The 20329-nt window shown below is 54.0% G+C and overlaps 1 protein-coding gene across 1 annotated transcript; it reads right to left on the reverse strand.

Annotated features, from left to right (window-relative positions):
- Positions 1–4301: 4301 nt before the first annotated feature.
- Dll4 (delta like canonical Notch ligand 4) lies at positions 4302–13876 on the reverse strand. The gene is made up of 11 exons (XM_051183667.1): positions 13342–13876; positions 12961–13233; positions 12429–12486; positions 11375–11638; positions 10955–11015; positions 10735–10865; positions 9076–9245; positions 8684–8903; positions 6901–7603; positions 5783–5891; positions 4302–5306 (listed from the first exon to the last, which is right to left on the reverse strand). Exons 1-11 carry the CDS (start codon positions 13426–13428, stop codon positions 5301–5303), a joined length of 2082 nt encoding a protein of 693 aa, XP_051039624.1. The 5' UTR covers positions 13429–13876; the 3' UTR covers positions 4302–5300.
- Between the last annotated feature and the right edge of the window lie 6453 nt (positions 13877–20329).

A 20329-nucleotide genomic window follows, 5' to 3' on the forward strand; every position in this document is an offset into this window, starting at 1 on the left:
GAATCTTCCTAATGAACCCTGTCAATATTGGACTGGGGGGGGGAGGGCAAACAACTATCAACAACCAAAGACAACGTTAAAAAGGTTTAGGCTGGGCAGTGATAGCCCATGCCTTTAATCTCAGCACTCGGGAGGCAGAGGCAAACAGATCTCTGTGAGTTCAAGGCCAGCCTGGTCTATAGAGTGAGTTCTGGAACAGCAGGGGCTACACAGAGAAATATTGTTTAAAAAAAAGTTATGCATAATAACATAGCTCAAGGTTCTTGGCACAATCAGACCCTAGAAGAAAGAATACATTGGATTTTGCCCTTTCTATCACCTATCACACATTGTATTATTGATTTTGATTTGTATTTGCTTGCTTTATCTTACAGTGTATCTTATTTGCGTGTTCTCAATTGAAAACCATACAATCTGAGGTGGGTCTTTCACCTAACTCCTACCATGGGGGCCCTAACTGCTGTCAACATTAAACACCCCTCCTCAACAGGAAGTACTTTGATTGATCTTTGTTTTACGTCCTCCCAAAGTCATTTAGGGTCACCTGTTCTAAGGAGGGATTGAGACAGGACAGAGTTTTTGTCAGACAGTTAGGGCCCAGGTAAGACTCTGGCACCAACCATCCAAAAACAATGATACCATCACAGACACTCCATGGGTCAAATCCCTTTGCCTACAGGTGCTTCATGAATCAAAGACCCTCCACATTGATGACAGTTCCGGAACTATACTATTTTATGGTGGAGCTCTAATGCCAGGAGCATGAGCAGAATATAGGTCATTCACTACTGTTTTCTTGGTTCTGTAACTATTTAGAAGCACATAGCCCTTGTTACTTGAACAGTATCCTCTCAGGATTGTCTCTAATTCTCTCTCTCTCTCTCTCTCTCTCTCTCTCTCTCTCTCTCTCTCTCTCGCTCTCTTGTTGTTTGAGTGTTTGAGAGAGGGTCTCTATAGCCAAGACTGTAACTTGCTATGTAAACCATGCTGGCCTAGAACTCGATCACTTTGTTCCAAGTGCTGGAGATAAAGATGTACATTACTATGCCCAATCCTGGAGACACAGCAGCTTGCAACTGCAAGCTCACTATTACAAGTGGCTTGGAGTGAATGTACCCCTTTATGCTGACCTCAAGACAAGGTCATCTTTGGCTACTTAAGGAGTTCAAGGTCAGCTTAAGTTAAATCTCATGCCTCAAAAATAAAGCAAAACGAACCTGAATGGTTAGCCTCTCCAGACTGACTAGTTTCTTTAGATAAACAACTATGCTTTGCCATCAATGTCTGGCATATGTATAAATAATATAGGAGGAATTCAAAGAATGTTGAAGAAAGGGATGTCCCAGATCACTTGGCAATGAGGGATTGCGTTGGAAGGGAGTTTAGTTTTAATCACTAGCTCCAACTGCACCCTTCAATTCAGGTCAGGAGGCGGCTGGAAGATGGTAGGGATGTGTCCGAGTTGGCGTTAGCTGGTGAAGTGCCCTTGCTCCTCTGAACACCAGGACAATAGCTGGTGGAAAGCATCGCACTGGGTTCCTTCCAGTTACTATTCCAGCTTAGCAGTACATAACCAGGACCCAGGTCTGCGGAGCAGAGGCGCAAACTAATTCAGGATTCCTGCACTGGTCCCCAGGAGCCTCCAGCGGGACAGCAGCCTAGGCGGCCGCGCAGCGCCCTCTAGTGTCCGGTAGCTGTCCTGCCGTCCCGCCGTGAAGCCCGCTGGAGACTCCGCTTCCCGCCGCTAACACCCCGCGCGGGAGGGAGGAGCGAGGGGGGGAACGAAGCGGGAAGGGGGGGTACGGAGGAGCCAGGGGGCGGGACCCAGTGGGAGTGTCCCCGAGAAACTCACGGCCTTCGGCAGCTTCCCGGCCCGGGAAGTGAGCCCGAGTCTGCGACCACAAACAGGAAGTCGGGCTGTAACAAAGAGCAGAGGGCGGGGAGCCGCAGAGCTCCCGGGCGCCCTGCGGTGGCGGCAGGTGGAGGGCTGACCCCGACAGGCGGGCGTGCGCACCTGACTCTTCCGCTGCCCAATCCGACCCGGCCCGGGACACCCCGGGACACCCCGGGACACCCCGGGACGCGAGGGGCAGTGGGCGCGGGCCCCCTGGGGAAAGGCCACTGGGACCTCCCAGGAGCATCCCCTCCCTGGAAAGGGACAGTCACAGTTCCCAGAGTGAATCACTTCCATCTCCTTCCCGGAATGCAGCGGGTCACACGGGGCGGAGGGCTGGGCTCACAGATGGTGCAGACCCACCGGGAGACAACACAGACAGCGAGAGGAGGGAGCTCACGGAGGGCTCTGTAGAACCCAGGGCAGAGGTGTCACACTGTACATGTTGGTTGAGTCCTGCTGCCTGAATTAGACTGAGCAGAAGTTGGTAGGAACCGTTGTACCCTCATCTGCCCAGTGGCTTTGCCTGAGCAAGCCAATAAAGGCACCACTGCCTTCTTCATGGCCCCTCCCAACCCAGAGCACAAGGATCTCCAGGTGGTCACCAGTCAACAAGCTCTGGAAAAGCAGCTGTCCTCAAGGCCAAAGGTCACCAGGAGGTCAGACTAATTCTTTAGACAGGACAGTTACTCCAGACTGCTGAGGAACTTCTAAACTCTGAATTCTCAAAAAAGTATATAAACAAAGACAAGCATTTGCTAGGCTACTGAGAACACTTTACAGCGAGTCTAGAGCTATATATAGTCTAATCATGTTTGAATGTCAAGTCTCCCGGACCTTGAGTGATCAAGAGAGCCTTTAATACCTTACCTCTGGGGAGGGGCTTGGCCCCCAAGGAGAGACCTTCAGGAAATCCTAGGAGAGAAAGCTTAGACTTTGTTCACACTCCAAGTGAGAACTGGAACCTACTTCTGAGTTGCTAGAGAGAGGGCCTGGCTTGGGCTGCAGGTTGGAGCACCCACGCATATCACACCAAGTCTTTGCATGTGTTCCCACTTGCCCCCAGGAAGCCAGGGTGAAGTGTTGGGTGCTCTCAGCTCCCTAGCTAGGATATCAGAGGTGTTAAAGGGTTGAGCCAACAACCAGGACCCCTCCAGGCCTCTTCTCTGTCCATCTGGCAATGTAGCACAGCCTGGTGGTGTGGACGTGCAGGCTTGCGGGTGTCCTACCTGTCCCCCACATGGGAGCCTCGTCATCTAGCCTTCAGTCCCAGCCCAGTTTCCCCCGCCCCACAGAGCCTAGGAGCTGCTTTCCTGTTTCATTTTGGGCAGGAAGAGTGAGGTCGTGTTGTTCTTCCCCCTGCTGTCGGCTCAGGGCTCAGGCTGTGGGAACCATTCCCTGAATGTTTTCCTGTTTGATACCCTGTGTGTGCAGCGGAGCAACAGAGAATGATGACCAAGCCACGGAACATGTGCGTGCGTGCTGCTGGCACTCTAATAAGCACCCAGATCCTGGGTCACCACGCTGGAGTTGGGGGCGGAGGCAGGTTTGCCTCCTGCAGTGGGATTTCATCAGGAAAGCATCTGTTGGGTCTGCTTTGCTTTCTGTGAACAGGCTGAGAGCTGGGGGCATGTGAGCAGCTCCTTCATTTGGGGTTGTTGTTTTGGTTTTGGTTTTTCATCCTTTGTTCACCATGGGGTATGTCTGTGGCTGCAGAGAGAGGATTGGCACCCTAGGGACTATCCTGTGTCTTAGAGGAAGCTGGGCATGGAGTAAATTGGAAACTCCCTCATTAGTGTCTCGGCCTGAACAACCCAGGCTCTAGAAAGCTCTGGTCCCCCTATTCCTTGTAGCCTCATTCATCCACCCCTCCAGCTCTGTCCAGCTTCGAGAAAGACAAACTCAGGGCAAATCTCCTACCCATCCCCATTCCAGAACCATTCCACACTAGGACCTGAGAAAACAGGAGGTGCTAGTGCAGGAGGAAGTGCCCGGGCGGGGCGTTATCTAATAACAGTCCTTTTGAATAAGTAAGAAGAACCCTCAATAGGAGAGAATCAAGGACCCCATTCTTCTCCTCAGGCTTGGGAAAAATAGAGAGAGATTCCAGTTGTGGGAAAGATGGCCCCATGGAATGGTTGGGGCACAAAGTGGGGTGGTGGCAGCCAGTCTCAAAGTCACTGGGCTTGGAAGGTTGGCCTAGGCTAGGAATGAGGCAGATGAGGATAGGCTCGCCAAAGTCCAGACTGAGACACGGGCCTTCCACACAGCATGCCAAACCCAAGCACGCACAGGCCCAGGGGGTTTTGGGAGGATGTTTAAGAGCTAGAACTTCCAACTATTCAGAGTAGGAAGGCAGGGAGAAGATTCCCACTCCACCATTACAAAGACAGGACCCGAGAAGTAATAAATTCCTGTACACATCTGTTCATATTATAAATACACGTTATATACAAAATAATGTTATAAAATGTAGAAAGGTCAGTGCTTCTGATTCTTAAATTATCAAAATACTAGATTCCAAAATAAACTACAAAATAAAAAAAACCTCATATTATTGATTTCTGAAGATCGGCTTCAAGGGTGGTCTGGGGCAGCAGTGGGCACTGATGGAGCCCAGGCTCAAGGGCACAGAAACAGGCACGAGGGAGGGAAGGGCCTAGGCCACAGCAGCACCCACTATCTCCCTCATTGGAATTTTTCCATGATGGCCCTGAGCTCCCCAGTTAGGCCTGAAACCCTAGCTGGCAAAAGGGGCAGGCCCTAAGCCCATTTGTTCACACAAGCCCAGAGGCCCCAGGACCAGTGAGAGGTGATCTACCAGCTTTTGCCCAGAGGGTCTAGGCTAGCTGGCACCCCAAATGCTGTGGTTGGAGGCAGGGACCACTCCTCTTGCGTCACATACAGGCCTAGCTCCTACCAAAAGCCAAACTCCAAAGCTTTCCTGCCTACAGGAGGCCCATTCCTTGCAAGCCTCATCTCCTCCCTCATTTGGGCCCAGCTGTCATGTTGGAGCCTGGGCAAAGGCACTTTGGAAACAGATGCCCATGGGAGCCACAGCAGCTCTAAGACCTACTGGGGCCACCACTTCTCTCTGAAGAACAGTCAAGAGCCCCATGATGGCCACTGTTGGCAGAGCAAGTCCAACTGATGTCCACTGGTTCCTCAGCTCTCTCCCTTGTTGGTAGGGCTGCCCATTTGAGGCCAGGCAGACTCCTGAAGGCATGCAGAGGTGGTGCAATTCTTGGCAGGTTCACAGTCTGTCCAGTTCATGCCATTCCCTCCTCCTCCTCCTCAGAGCAGCACTGTGCATACTAAAGACGTCCCATCCAGGATGCAATGTAAACAATGCAGAAGGAAGGCTCAGCGGCTGGGCTGAAGCTGGGTGTTTGGGTAGGCTCGAGCCTTATACCTGGGGAGCACATACGAAATGGGAAAATGGTCATTTTGGGGATGGGCACTGTCTCCAGGATGACCTGGGCCTCTCTGGGAGAAGTCACTGAGGGAGGGGCAGTTCTCTTAGTCTTCTGCCCTGAGAACAAGTGTCTGGGCGTTTGCTCTAATGTAGGAGTACAATGGAGGAAGCCAGTGGTACAGAACAGGCAGGCATAGGTAACTGTCTTCAGCCAAAGACAAGTGGGAAATAGTTCCTGAAAGGTAGCTGTCCTTCCTAGCTCGACCAGAGGTTCCCCTAGTTCCTTAACTTTGTCCCTTTCATTGGTGCAGCTGCCAAGTCAGGCATACCACCTGGTTCCTGTTTCACACCCTCTGTGGCAAGTGAGGCCAGCAGGGGACCCAAGAGCCCACCCCTTCAGGCATGAGGTTGCTAGTAAGCAGGACATGTTTCCATCCATACAAGGCAAGAGGGGACATGCTGCCAGAACTCACCTCTGTGGCAATGACACATTCGTTCCTCTCTTCTGATATCAAACACACCGACTGATACATAGAGTCCCTGGGGAAGCATATCGCTGATATTCGACACTCTGGCTTTTCACTGAAGCAACACAAGACAGCCAGGTAAGAATGAGGGAGCAGGGAGGAGGGGAGCCTGGAGATGCAATGAGACGCTAATCTACATCCCAGAGAGTTAAAGGGTATGTACTGCAATGGGCCAGAGTGATGTAGGCTGGGGATGCTCAAGGCTTGCCTTCCAGGGCAGGTAGTTAGAACAGGCCCTTAAGAGAGCCGCAACCAAAACCAGAAAAGTCATATGGCAACTAGAAAAAGCTAGTATTCCCACTAGAGATAAGCCCTACTGTAGAAAGATGGAATTCACAAGAGATACACTGTGGACAGTTGGTATTTGGGAGTGAAGAATGAATGAATGAGCAAGAGGGGCTTCCCTAGTAATCAATCCCTAGAAGAAGCTGGGTGGTGATGGCCGCAGCACACACTTATAATCCCAGCACTCAGGAGGCCGAGACAGGTGGATCTCTGAGTTTAAGGACAGCCTGGTCTACATAGTTCCAGGACAGCCCCAGAGTTTCTACAGACAAACCCATTTAAAAAATAAAAAAAAAAAACCCTAGAAGAATTCTTAAAAATTGTGAAATTGTTTCGTGTGTGTGTGTGTGTGTGTGTGTGTACACATGTGCACACATGTGTACTTGCTCCTGCACCATTGTGGAGGTCAGAGGACAACTTTCAGAAATCTGTTCTCCTCTTCAAACACGTGGGTCCTGGGGATCAGTCTTGGTAGCAAGCACATTTACCTTCTGAGCCATTTCGTTTTGTTTTTGAGACTTGATCTGCTATGTTGCCTAGGTTGGCATCAAACTTGCCATAGTCCTGCCTCAGCCTAAGTATTTAGGACTACAAGTTTGTGCCACTGTACCCGGCTCCCTACAGAAATGCAACTGGAATATCTTGGTGTTAGTAGCACAGCCCTACTTGTTTAAAAGCAGCCAGGGCCTGCCTGACACCAGTCTCCAACCCAGCCTGGGAGACACAGTCAAACTATGTAAGGGTCCATAGCCAAGCCCTGGCTTCCAAGTATGGCTTACCTGTGTAACCGAAGTGGCACCTTCTCCCCTAAGCTCTTGTCACTGTGAAGATATTTCCCAGACATGGTCCCCCGCCCCAGGGATCCTGGAGCCAGATTATAGTCCAATGTGTGGTTCTGCAGTTTGCCACAGTTGGACTTGTCCAGGCCACAGTCCACTTCTAACTCCTTCTTCTGGTTTGTGTTCTTGAGCTGGGCAGCAGGGATTAGGTTGTCCTTCTGGAAGTCTGACAAGTTGTTCATGGCCTCCCTGCTGCCGTCATCCGGCCGCCGAAGGCGCAGTTGCCGCACAGCTACGGCCACCATGCCCAGCAACACCAGCAGTACCACCAGCCCCACACCCAGGGAGACAGCGACCCAGGGAAAGCTGGGTGGCAAGCCCAGGGGAAACTCGCAGCGGCTGCCCACAAAGCCGTAAGGACAGTTGCAGACGAAGTTGTCTAGGGAGACGCCGTTGTAGCAGGTGGCTCCGTTGAAGCAGGGCCCTGAGGCACAGGCATCGTTGGTTATCCGCACCTCACAGCGCCTGCCAGAAAAGCCAGCAGGGCAGGTGCACACAGGCCCGTTCTCCAGATCGTGGCAAGTGCCCCCATGGGCACAGGGGCTTCGGGCACAGTCGCTGATGTGGAGTTCACAGTGGGCGCCTGTGAATCCAGGTCGGCAGCGGCAGGTACGGCTTGGACCTCTGTTTAGGCACTGGCCCCCTGTAAAGGACACAGGACCCAAGTCAGCAATGGCCTGCAAGTTCCCAGGCGGAGGGCATGGGGCCTAATCCATGAGCTTAGACCCTTCTACCTCCATGTGTTCAGCCAGCATAGACAGAGCCCTATACAAAGAGGATTGCACAGACTCGAAGTCCTGGAGTTGGGCTGATCCTGGTTCTCCATGCCCCCGTGGACTATTGCGTAACAGTTACTGGCATCTTACAGAACTTTAGGGTAAGACATATAGGCTTGGCTTGCTCTCTCTAGTAGAGGATCTGACACCTGTGTCTTTACTGATCCCTTGGCCTTAGTTTCTTCACAGGTACCTCTGAGAATCAGGTAGAGAAGATAAAAAAAAAAAAAAAAAAAAAAAAAAAAGGCAACTACAGACTACATACAGGAAGCACCCCATGACTATCATTTAATTTAATCTTTGAAACCACACCAAAGACACTTAGTTACACCTTCCCACCCAGGGAGGATAAAACTGTAGCTTGAGGGAGCTGAATGGGACAGATTACATTGCCACCTCCAGACTCTCAACAGTTCCCAATAACTGTCAGCCTGCCTGCCTTATAGACAGTCACCTGGTGACCAAGTGCACGACAATTACCAACTTGTTCTGTGTCTCAAAAAGTGCTGGATATTCTAGATACTTTGTGCCACACTCATCCTAGGTGAGTGTGGGGAAAGATGAGACCTCAAGATACAGAGCTCTAACCACCACTGCCTCCCTTGAGAAGGGATGTGAAGCCTCCAACATCCTTCTTTCTGATTCATGGCTTCCTGAGTAGGGTCACTTGGCTATCCTCATCAGACCAGGGCTCATCCATGGGAATAAAAATGGAAGTCATCCGCGATGGGGCACTACCCCTCACCTACGGCCTGTTGCTGACTTGATTCTCCTCCAAAGTGCCACCCCCAATTATGCAAGCTCTTCACCCGCCAAAGCAAAGGACAGTCCATGTCAGCCAGTCTGCCCTGAGTAGCAGACAGGACCCTCGCTTCCCTTGAAGCTCTCCTAGGCTCGCTGGCCCAGGGTCAGTTCAGCAGGTTAGTAAGGTGACGGAAAGGACTTACCATTCGCACATGGGTTGCTGGTGCATCTGTCTACTTTCTTCTCACAGTTGGAGCCAGTGAAATTAGGGGGGCATTCACAGGCGTAGCTAGCCCCCTGGTTGCGCTCCCGACAGGAGCCCCCATTGAAGCAGGGTGAGTCAGCACAGGTCAAGGTACTATGTTCACAGTGCTGGCCATAGTAGCCTGGGGGACACAGGCAGCGGTAGCCATCCTCCTGGTCCTGGAGAGAGACCAAACGGGCTAAAATTAGACCCTGGGGATGGGGCAAGAACATATGAGATTGGCGGCTAGCCTCTTCTTGCCCATAGTGCCTATCCATGGATACATATCCAAAGACTGCCTGGATGCTGCTTAATTAGGCCCCTGCCTCCCTGAGCAGGCTTGGGTCTCACCTTACAGCTGCCACCATTTCGACAGGGGTTGCTGTCACACTTGCTGAGTTCCAGCTCGCAGTCCACACCAGTGTAGCCTGGGCGACAGGTGCAGGTATAGCTCCGCTGTCCGCTGTTGGAACATGTTGCTCCGTTCTTGCATGGGGAGTGGTGAGTGCAGTAATTGAGATCTGTGGAGACAGGAAACAACCAGCTGAGTGGGACCAGAAACTGTCTCACCTACCTGCAAACAAGTCACCCTGACTCGGCCCAAAGAAGCTTCAACTCAGTTTTCCTCTGACGGTGAAGTCATGAGTGTTGAAGTACCCTGAGTCACATATAAACTGCACAAACATAGGAAAGCTGAAAACCAAGCACAACTGGTCAGTGTCCTGCTGTGCAAGCTCACAAACACTGCCGGCCACAGCAGGAGGAAGAGGAGAAGGAGGTGCAGTTAAGGCCCCTAGCCAATGAGGAAGCCATGAAAGGCTTCATGGAGGAGGTGCAAGCTTAGCAGGATCTAGAATAAGTAGCAAAATTTCAACACGTGGAAATAGAGTAGCAGGGAGCTGACAGCAAACACAGACAGGATCAGGCATTTTCTAAAGGAGGCGATAAAAGTGTATTTTGAATGATAGCTATTTATTTTCTTATTGGAGAAGAACAATGAGGGAGAGCCAGACAAAGCAAACAGAGGGGCTGTAAGGGTTGTGTTTGCATACACTGAGTATATGACTGTACCGCCTGGGAGCAAATAGGGACGGCAGAAAGGGAGAGAGCAAGGGACCAGGTGTGTGTGTTGGGGACAGAAAATGGGGGGAGTTCTGTGTGGAGAAAGAGAGAGAGGGAGAGGGAGAGAGAGTATGCAAGAACTGAATTCAATGCTGGCAACAAGTCAGGGCCTAGGCAAGCTTTTTCCAGCATGGCAACCCCCCTCCCCATCCTCTCCAGGCCTGTGCAGTATCTCCATGGCAGCAGGCACAGTGCTTGACCCTGAAAATGGGAGGATGCAGCTGGGTACAGAGATGGAGAAGAAAAGGTTTCTTCTCTCCAGGCTGGGGCTCACAGACTCCTGAGGAGTAATAACCCTCAAATACCAGGTAGATACTGTGTGAGCTCAGACAGCTGCCTGGCAAGTGTCACTGGAGAAAGGCAGGTGGCTGTGCCCACACTAAAAAAGGCAGTTAGATGTTCTCTCCACCCAGAGGCCCAGATTGGCCACAGCCCAGGGCAGCCAGTGGGCACACCCCACCAGACAGCTGTTTAGGGGAGAGCTGCTCAAACAGCCTTGGAAGGTGAGCAAACACTCAGAGGGTTAATAGGTAACTAAAAACAGAAAGAGGAACAGAGCTCGACCTCCTTTTCTCTTTGGTCTTTCTAGAATTTATGAGCATAAGCTCCAGGCTGACAAGCTGTTACCCTTTGGGCCTCTTTAGTCAACCTGGCTCTTCTGTACCTAGGGAAGAATGTCCCACCATCCATTCTAATTCAGGTGAAAAGAGCCTTTAAAAGTACCAAGACTGAACTGGGGTGTGGCTTGCAGGTAGAGTGCTTGCCTAGCACATGTGATGCCCTGAGTTCTATCCCAAACACCACACATGTGCACATGTACTGGTCCTAAGATCCTTGAACAGTAACAGTTTCAGCTTCTGCCAACCCATCTCTCCTTCCCTCACTCACCTTGGTCACAGAATAGACCTCCCCAGCCCTCTTCACAGGTACACTGCCAGGGGGTGCTGCAGGTGCCATGACGACAGCCATTGTGGGGGATGCATTCATTGCATAAGCGGCCCTGCCAACCTGGACGGCAGCTATAGGACAAAAGGGACGCTGAGTGTAAGGTGAGAGGCCTGGTAACAAGGAAGACTCCCCCTGCCCCTGTTTCCTGTCCCCAACTTACAGGCACTCCGCTGGTTTGCTGCAGTAACCATTCTGTTCATGACAGCCAGAAAGACAGATGGCTAAGGAAAGGAAATAAGGCTGAATGAGGTTGGGGTACCAAAGCCTCAATCTCCTGCCCTGCTCTCCTGAACTCACTTCCTACTATTAGTCTCCAAGAGGTGCCATGGTTATCTTAAAGGGAGCCAGGGACAAGGGGGTGGGAGAGAACAGAGAACCATGCTGGATGGAATGAAGAATAGGGATCCATGTGGGCCTATGCCCGCTGGGGAGAAGGCTCTGAGTCCCAAGTTACAGCATCCCCAGCTGGCCTTGAGGCCCAGCTAGTAGATAACACTCTGAGGAAAGCTGAGACAACTGTATAATACTTTCTTGGGGGAAATCCCCTCCCTTCCATTCCAGTAGGAGCCTGGCTGCTTACGCTGATCACAGTATTTCCCAGTCCAACCCGGCAGGCAGGACAAGCTGCCATCTGGCTGGCACACGTAGTGTCCGAAGAGGTCATTGCGCTTCTTGCACAGACGGGAACAGTTATCTCCATAGTAGTTGTCACTGCAGATGACCCGGTAAGAATAGCGCAGTCTTGTGAGGGTGTTGTTTTGCTCATCTAGTAGCCAATTCTGACCCACAGCAAGGGAGCCTTGGATGGTGATTTCACTGATAAGTGCATCGACTGGTAAAGCCTCTGCAGGGAGAGGACTGGGTCAGAGAGCCAGAGAAAGCTGCCCACCACTGTTTCGTTCTCTGTGACTATGGCAGTCAGTTAACAACCAGACTAGTTATCCCAGATAACCCCACCTGCCAGCAAGCTCAGGACAGAGGGTCCCAAAGCCTTGCTACTTCCCTGGGTGTGTGCATGTGCAGGGGGCTTGATAGCATTCAAAAAGGGTACAATAGACGGATGTTAAGATATCCTAGGGTTGTGAAGGCAGATACAGAGGGTAAAGAGGAAAAGAGGTCAAAATGGAAAAAAAAATTCTGATTTGAGATTTGGGAGCAAAGGGTTCTTTGGTGCGGTTTCAGGGGTTCTGCTCCAGAGGTAGGTAATGTTGTTTTTTGTTTTTTGTTTTTTTTTTCTTTTTTCCTTTTCAAAGTGAGAATTGTTGTGCTGGTGAAATATCCTTTTCCTCTGTGTCAGAACAACATCCCAAAGCCATTATTCCCTTTCCAAAGGAGCGGAATTCGCAAAAGGTGTAAAATACAGGAAGGGGCCCGTCAGCGGCGCTGGCAGCCTCGGCCTTTCTCACCGCCGTGCTCCCCGCGTTCCCACGCCAAAAATAACCCGCAGGAAACGCAATTGTGCTCTGAGTCCAGGCAGCAAGCGGAATCCGAGCGTCCAGCGCGGGGCGCAGCTCCGGCCAAGCTAAGCGTCCTGGCTCCCACCCCCAAGCCCGCGTTTCCCCCGCCTATAACAGGTTAACTCTTTCGGCGCTGTGTAATGTCGCCCCCCTGTGGCTGAGAAATGAGATATTCACCTGGCCGCAGGTCGTCTCCTGGAGCGTGCCAAGCTTGGATGTTGAGTGAGAAGGTACCCTGGGAAGAAAAAGGGGGATGGGGACAGAGAGATAGCGATATGAGCAGGGCGGGAAAGGAGGGGGTGCTTCGCAGCAGCCTGTTTAATTAATCTAATTGCAGGATACAGTTACCGAGCTCGGGTCAACATAACTGGTGCTCGCGCAGTGCAGCGTGCGAGCTAAGACAGGAGGGATGTGGGATGCGGGAGTGTAAGTGAGAGCTGAGGGATGGGCGGGTGGTGTAGAGTTGGGGTACTGGTGATGAAACTCGTATCCCAAGAACTGGGTGGAAGAAAAGGCAAGAAACTAGGAAGAAAGACTAGCGAAAGCCCTCTTCGGGATGGTCCTATAAGAGAATGGAAGTGGGAGAAGAGGGAAAGAGTCCCTGGGGCTCTCGGGGCGGGGAGGGGGCGCCTAGGAGAGAACCTCTGGTTTCTGGGAGCTCCCTTCTTTTGCCTTCGGTGATCTCCCAGTGCATTCAGGTTGTGCTTACCGGCCAGGTGAAATTGAAGGGCAGTTGAAGAGGGTTGCGACCACCGCCGCTATTCTCGTCCCTGACGACGAAGGAGTTGGTGCCCAATACCGGTGTGGAGACGCTACCGAAGGTGCAGGGTCCCGGCGAGAAGGTTGCCTGGAAGTGCTTAAGGCAGATGCGGAAGAAAGTCCGGCAACCCGGCTCGCAGGGCCGCCCATTGGCCAGCACACCGCGCTCGTTGGCGAACTCCTGCAGCCGCAGCTGGAAGATGCCGGAGCCCGCTGCGCGCTGCTGCACAGGGACGGAGAGAAGGAGGGAGGAGAGCGGTCAGGTTCAGCTGGCGCCGGGGCACAAGCCGGGAGCGCTGCGGGAGGGGGCGGAGAGGGCGCGGGACGTTACCTGCGGCCACAGTACCGCCAGCAGCAGTAGCGCCCAGTGAAAGGCGCTCCGAGACGCGGGCGTCATTCTTTGGGGTGTCCTCTCCATTGGGGACTCTGAATCTACTTGTTAGGGATGTCGCTCTCCCGCACGTCCGTCTGCCAGCCGAGTTCCTGAACAGCTGATTCCTCTCGGCACTCTGCTCCCTTGTTACCTTCTCGAAAACTCCGCGGCTCGATGCCTCTGTAGGTAATCCAGGTGAAGGCGACTGGGCGGTGGTCACTCTAATATGTGTCCTGGAGCTAATCCTAGGGCCTCAAGCGGTCTAGTGCCGGGGTACACTGCACCCAAGCGGCTTTGGCTGAGGCTCTTGGCCTCGGGTTCCTGCGGGCGAGCAGCGCCGCTACTGAAACCTGCTAGCTCCGGAGCCTTTCTTATATATATTGGCTCCTCTTCGCAGCCTGTCACTCAGACAGGCTCATGGTTACTCTCCCCTCCCCTCCAGGCCTCTAGTGGCTACAGTCCCAGCACCCACCGCAGGGGGCCTCCGCCCCCGCCGCTCCCCCTGTCAACTAGCCAGTAGGGCGCAGGTCCCCGCCCCTCTTCCAACCTCTGGGCTCCCAGCTCTGCGCGTGCCCAGGGAGCAGTCCTCAGAGATCGTCTGGTTAAATAAAGGCTGAGACCCTCGCCACCAGAGGATAGGAGGGTAGCTCAGTGAAGCGGCGGGAGGTGAGGTGGTTCCGGGATGGTCCTGGGGATGGAAACTCTAAGGGGTACCCGTAGGCGGTGCATATGCTCCAGGCATAGCTACCTATAGTCCTCCAGCAGGTGGGAAGAACTTAACCGAGAAAGCGAAAACCAGCGCCAGGAGACTTGGCTCTCCCTTTCCTTCCCAGACTTTAGGTAGCTCGTGCTTCGCTGGCCTCCAGCCTATGAACACCCACCCACCGCGCGTCCCCAGCACCGCAGGGAAGCCATCGGACGCGTTAACCTTTCCGTAGCCATTTCAAGCAAGGCAAGGGGCCAAGCGTCTAAGACTCTGGTCTTCTCTGCACCTGGTAGGCGTGTCACTCTCCAGCAGCCGGGCGTGCCCAGCGCGTGCCTTCTCTCTTCTATTCTCCACGCCCCCCCCCCCGGCTCGTGCTAGCGCCAGGGGTAGTGGTCCGAAAGGGAGATAGGGGGCGTGGTTCTCGAAGTAGGGGAGGGGGTGCGCCCTCAGCTGTATGGTAATGAAGTCCTGGCCTCGCCCTCAGTGCTTACCTCACCTGGGTCACGCTTGGGCTCTGTCGCCTATTCTGGCCCCGACCCGTGTCCCTCTAGCTCCACTTGGGTAGGGAGGAACTAACTTTCCTAACTTCGGAGTTTCCACGGGCCACTAGAGAGGCAAGGTGAAAGAGCCTGAGGCTGAGCAGGCCCAGTTCTCTCTGCTTAGGGCAGGACCTAGGGTGGAACTGGAGGCGCACAAAGTTGTTTGAGTTTCGGGCGGCTTCACCCACGTCGCACGCGTGCCTCTCCCGGGTGGCCTCTGAGCGCAAACCGTGCAGCTGCTTTCCCAGAACCCGTCGTGCTCCCCGGAGGACACAGACCAAGGAGGGCTGGCTTCTCCCAGTCTCGGGGGTGCTAGAGAACTCTCTCTCTCGGCTACACTGAGGGCGGTGGGGGCAATGTGGCTTCATCTGTCAGCCCGCCCGCGTGGTGATGGCTGGCTGTCGTCGGACGATAAGATCAGTGCGGGGCGGGGAGGCGGGTGAGCGGGGACGCGGCTCCAGCCCCAGGGAGGCCGTGGTAGGGGAAGAGGAGCCCAACAGCTGCCAATGACGAATATGGTCTGATTTTTTGACTTGGTTGGTGTTGATGGGGGGGGGTGAGGAACATGAGGTTCTGAGCGTGGGGTGGGGGTGGGGTGAGGTGAGGAGACAGGCTCCGGGGTCCCCCACGCACGGCCACCCCTCCCAGCCACCATCTGGCTCGAGCGGGTTGGCGTGGGGAACCGAGGTGGGGCGGGGGCCGGCAGATGGGCCCAGGCTGCACTAGCGAGTTAATATAGGTTATGGGCAAGTCCCAGGCCCGAGGGAGGGGGCGCTCAGGAGGTACCTCCCGGCGGTCCTGGCACTTGAGCTTCCAAATCCCCTCTCTCTGCATCCTCTGTGTATTCCTAGACCTGCTTAGGTTGTCAGAGGATGCTCCCTCCCATTCTCTCCTTAGAGCTGGCATGCAACAAACCCCACCAGGTTCTATTAGTTCTCATACCAGAATCCTAGCCTGGGTGTTCATTGACATGCGCTCTTTCTATGGCTGTCACTTGACTAACACTCAAGGGAGACATCTACTTCCACACAGGGTATCTATTACTCTTGGAAGTGTTCTACCCACTCATACACATTAAATGTGCCAAGATATTTTGCAGATAGTCAAGGTCCAAACAAAAGTTGGGATCACCGTTTTCCTCAGAAACGGACAATGTGAGCCATCCAACCTAGAAAAGCTTTGACCCAGACAGGAAAGTGTTACATTTTCCTCTTCACCAAAAGCACCTACTTACAATATTCCTGCCGCCCTTCCTGGCCAGGGCACCTCTTTTAGTCTCCGGTCCCTGCTAGAGTTCCCTCTGCTAGAACCAATCACTAGGTGTGAATGTGTAGGGAGTGTTTCTCCAGATTGCACAGCTGGAGCCCTTCTCCCCCACTCCTTAGTTATGAGCAAAAGATCCGACTGTGACACATCCTAGTTACTCAAAGGAATGAAAGATTGTGGGGCTGCCAGTAGGAGGCCAGAGGATAGCAGGTCACTGTGGACTTAGGCTCAAGGCAGGGCCAGCTGACTCCGACCCTGATGCAGACACTCCATAGGTCCCTAAGCCAGGCCGACGTGAGTCCCCATAAACTGAAGCCCCTTCTTGGGTCCACAGCTTCTCAACTCAATGACACCCTCAACATTTCCCAGCTCTGAAGACTGAATATTGTGAAGCCAGCCAAAGCCTTTCTCCCTAGGTTTCTGCTTCTACTGTTCTCCCCTCTTGGCCACTGAGCATGCCACTTGACAGTTTCTCCAATTATGCACAACCAATCCCAGGAACCGAAGTGGGGGGAAAAAAAGCCGAAGTTTTCTTTCAGCTGTGTCTCCAAACTGCCCACAGGTTACTGGTTTCGGCCTCCTTCCCCGCTGGAAGCCTAAGAGCGCTCCCCAGGGCCACCAGCGCAGCTCGGAGACCTCCAGCGCTGTGTTAGCCCTCCACTTGGTCACTACCCTTCCCAAGGGACAGCGTTCTGGACCCGGCACACTGCACCCGGGTAGAGGCGAGGTGGGGTCTGGGCTACTGCGCCCGCAGGACAGGCTGGGGGCGGGGAAGCAAGCCTGTCTGGGGCGGGACACTTAAGCCTTGAGAGACCCTGCTGTGGTCGCTGCGGAGAAGGGGCCACGTGCTGGGAGCCGCGGCCGGGGAGCTGCACAGAAGGCCGGGAGATTTGCAAACTGTTGCTGCCACATGGCTGCTTCATTCGATCCATTCACATTGAAATGAGGCCGGCGCGTGCCTCATCTGCCGCAGGGCGCTGCCACGCGTCAGGCTGGCTCGCCGCGTGCCAACTGGGGCAGTGGGGCTGGCAGAGCCTGGCAGCCGTGGGGGCGCAGCTCAGGCCCTGAGGATAGGAGGGGATAGGGAAGGAAATTGAACTACACTAGTCACTCAGGCGCCACGGTTTCTCGGACCTTGGCCCTGCATTTAGGAGTGAACCGCGACAGAAAGGCCCAGGACGAACGGTTTCAGAGGGGGGCCAGGATCGATGCCGCCGCTCCCCGCAGATGCGCCCGGGCAGCGCTGCTCTCCATCTGCCGCTGCTCGCACCTGCCGGTCAATAAATCGATTTTACAATTTAATGCAGCAGCTTCCCGCCCGCCTCGGACAGATGCCGCCGCAGAAGCACCTCCGCCCTTTCCCCTCCCCTCGAGGGGCGCCAGCGGTTAGGATCTGGATTCCCGCTTAGCAGGCAGCGCCCCGCAGCGCGGCGCACTTTCCCCTACTGCTCCATTGAGAAACTGCGAAACTGCGTACTTGGAGTTTTTGCCCAGGGTCATAGTGGATTCCCGTGAGAATAGGCCTGAAGCTAAGGGAGGAGAGAGGAAGATGATGATTTAGCATTGGCCTCGAGAAGTGGCTGGGGGGGACTTCAAGGAAGGAACAGGATGCAGGAACTGATGATAAAACCCGAGGGCTTGGGAGACAAGATGGGCATGCTATTCTAACTCACAGTGGGTTCTGATTTGAAGAGCACCGAGCAAGGCCAAGTACTGAGGTGGCCTGAGGTCTGATGAATGAGTATAACTGGGACCTGGCCATGTGGTCCTGGGCTTGAAACTTAACCATGACTCTACACCTGTTTTTTCATCTGTGCGATGTGATGATGTGATAATAATAGTGACCCTGGGAGAGTGAAGGGCTGCGTTCAACTACGCATTTGCAAGACTCAAACAGTAATTTAGTTCCTTTCCTTCCCTCTAGGCATCACGAAGACAACCAGAGGCCACCCCAGGGGCAGGGCACAAGTGAGTGTCAGAGTTGAGTTACGTAAAGGAAAAAGAGACACACTCCAAAGGGAGGAGGCATGAGCAGCAGGAGTTGGGGGAGAGCAAAGTGTGAGAAGTCAAGAGTTCAGGGCCTTTTGTGAGAAGACTGTGATAAAGGTCCTGACTGAACAACCTCGAGAATAGCTGTCCACACTTTGGGCTCCCAGAGGCTTCCCACTGAGGCAGCCCTCTTGCTGAGATGAACCGTAAGGCCACATCTCCTCTGTGGTCCCAGGCACCTAGGGCCTGGAGTAATTTCATGTTGTCTCCTTGGCCTTCCCAGAGCACTTGCTCAAAGCAGGTGGGGCCTGGGACTGAGACTGGTGCTTTCTCAATAAGAGCAGGGACAGCAGACCCAAGAGGAGAAGCTAAGGATGCGCTGAGCTCCTTTTTAAAGGTGTGTTTAATTCTTAGAAGGCAGAGACAGGCAGATCTCTGAGGCCAGCCTGGTCTACAGAGCAAGTTCCAGGACAGCCAGGGCTACACAGAGAAACCCTGCCTCAAAAAAAAAAAAAAAAAAAAAAAAAAAAAAAAACCAAAAGACAAAAACAGACAGAAGAGAGGAGGCAGGGTAAAGATTGGCAGCTGCAGAGTTGAGATAAGCCTGGTGGCCAGGGCCAACTTGATGATGACCGGGCAGCTGCTTTAGCTACATCTGCCAAACCCAGAAGATGCCTGGAAAGCTAAGGCCAGGAACCACACATCGGGTATTTCCAGTCATAGAGGAGGCTGAGGCTTAAGGCAGCCCCCATGGCGACTTGCCCAGAGCCCTGGTTTCCCCTTCCCCAGTTCCTTCCTGTCCATACTCTACCAATGAGCAGAGAGGCACAAGAGAGGGAAGGGGAGACTCAGGACAACCTTGAAGACAGACCCCAGGAGTTCAAGGCCATCCTTAATTATACCAGTATATATAGTCTTCTGCAGGACCCCAGCTTGGTTGCCAGCACCCATGTTAGGCAGCCCACAACCATCTGTGACTCCAGATCCAGGACATCTGACTCCCTCTTCTAACTTCCTCAGGCACCGCACACAGCACACACTCATACAGACACACTTTAGAAATGAAAATAAAGTCTGGAGTCAGGCAGATTTCTGAGTTTGAGGCCAGCTTGCTCTAAGCACATAGCAAGTTCCAGACCACATAGGGTATGAAATGAGACCCTGCCTGTAAGAAAAAGTCTAGAAATCTCAAACCAAATCACAGGTCAGGCTGGAGACCTCCTGACTTGTGTTCCTCAGTGTCCAAGCAATCACTGAACCAAAAGATAACTTGGTCTGAAGAGTATGGCAGTGGTGCGGCGAGGGTAGTTACCCCCTTATAGCCTGGCTTCCTCATCCTGGGGTTAGGCTTTTCCAAAGAAGCTACTTCATCTACTCATCCTGAACCCTCCCCAGGCTGGCCTCCACCCTCGCCAGGCTGGCCTCCATCCTCCCCAGGCTGGCCTCCATCCTCCCCAGGCTGACCCCCACTCTCGCCAGGCTGGCCTCCATCCTCCCCAGGCTGACCTCCACTCTCACCAGGCTGACCTCCATCCTCCCCAGGCTGACCTCCATCCTCCCCAGGCTGACCTCCATCCTCCCCAGGCTGACCTCCACCCTCACCAGGCTGACCTCCATCCTCCCCAGGCTGACCTCCACCCTCGCCAGGCTGACCTCCACTCTCACCAGGCTGACCTCCACTCTCACCAGGCTGACCTCCACCCTCACCAGGCTGACCTCCACCCTCACCAGGCTGAGCTCCACCCTCACCAGGCTGACCTCCACCCTCACCAGGCTGACCTCCACCCTCACCAGGCTGACCTCCACCCTCACCAGGCTGGCCTCCATCCTCCCCAGGCTGACCTCCACCCTCCCCAGGCTGACCCCCACCCTCACCAGGCTGACCTCCACCCTCGCCAGGCTGACCCCCATCCTCCCCAGGCTGACCCCCATCCTCCCCAGGCTGACCCCCACCCTCACCAGGCTGGCCTCCATCCTCACCAGTCTGAGCTCCACCCTCCCCAGGCTGGCCTCCATCCTCCCCAGGCTGACCTCCACCCTCCCCAGGCTGGCCTCCACCCTCACCAGGCTGACCCCCATCCTCCCCAGGCTGGCCTCCATCCTCCCCAGGCTGACCTCCACCCTCACCAGGCTGACCTCCACCCTCACCAGGCTGGCCTCCATCCTCCCCAGGCTGACCTCCATCCTCCCCAGGCTGACCCCCACCCTCCCCAGGCTGGCCTCCATCCTCCCCAGGCTGGCCTCCACCCTCACCAGGCTGACCTCCACCCTCGCCAGGCTGACCTCTATGGTCCTCTCCACTGGTCTACTTTTGCTCGTGGCCTTTCCCAGGGTAAAGCTGCCAGCTGCCTCTCAGCCCTCCTTGATGCTCCAAGCTTCGCTTAACTTACAGGCCCATCCTTACCTGACCCCCAGAGAGTACTTTTGTGCCCTACAAACCTACAGC

The sequence above is a fragment of the Phodopus roborovskii genome, unplaced genomic scaffold (genome assembly GCF_943737965.1).
Source record: "Phodopus roborovskii unplaced genomic scaffold, PHOROB, whole genome shotgun sequence".
NCBI classification, from domain to species: Eukaryota; Metazoa; Chordata; class Mammalia; order Rodentia; family Cricetidae; genus Phodopus; species Phodopus roborovskii.

What these genes read in the sequence shown, in the direction of transcription:
- Dll4 (XM_051183667.1), bottom strand. Translation starts at nt 13,428, where the DNA reads ATGGAGAGGACACCCCAAAGAATGACGCCCGCGTCTCGGAGCGCCTTT. An exon ending in CCTTCAATTTCACCTGGCCG is followed by an intron (nt 12,487 to 12,960) that starts GTAAGCACAACC and finishes TTTTCTTCCCAG; the next exon opens with GGTACCTTCTCACTCAACAT. An exon ending in AGGTCTATTCTGTGACCAAG is followed by an intron (nt 9,246 to 10,734) that starts GTGAGTGAGGGA and finishes CTGTCTCCACAG; the next exon opens with ATCTCAATTACTGCACTCAC.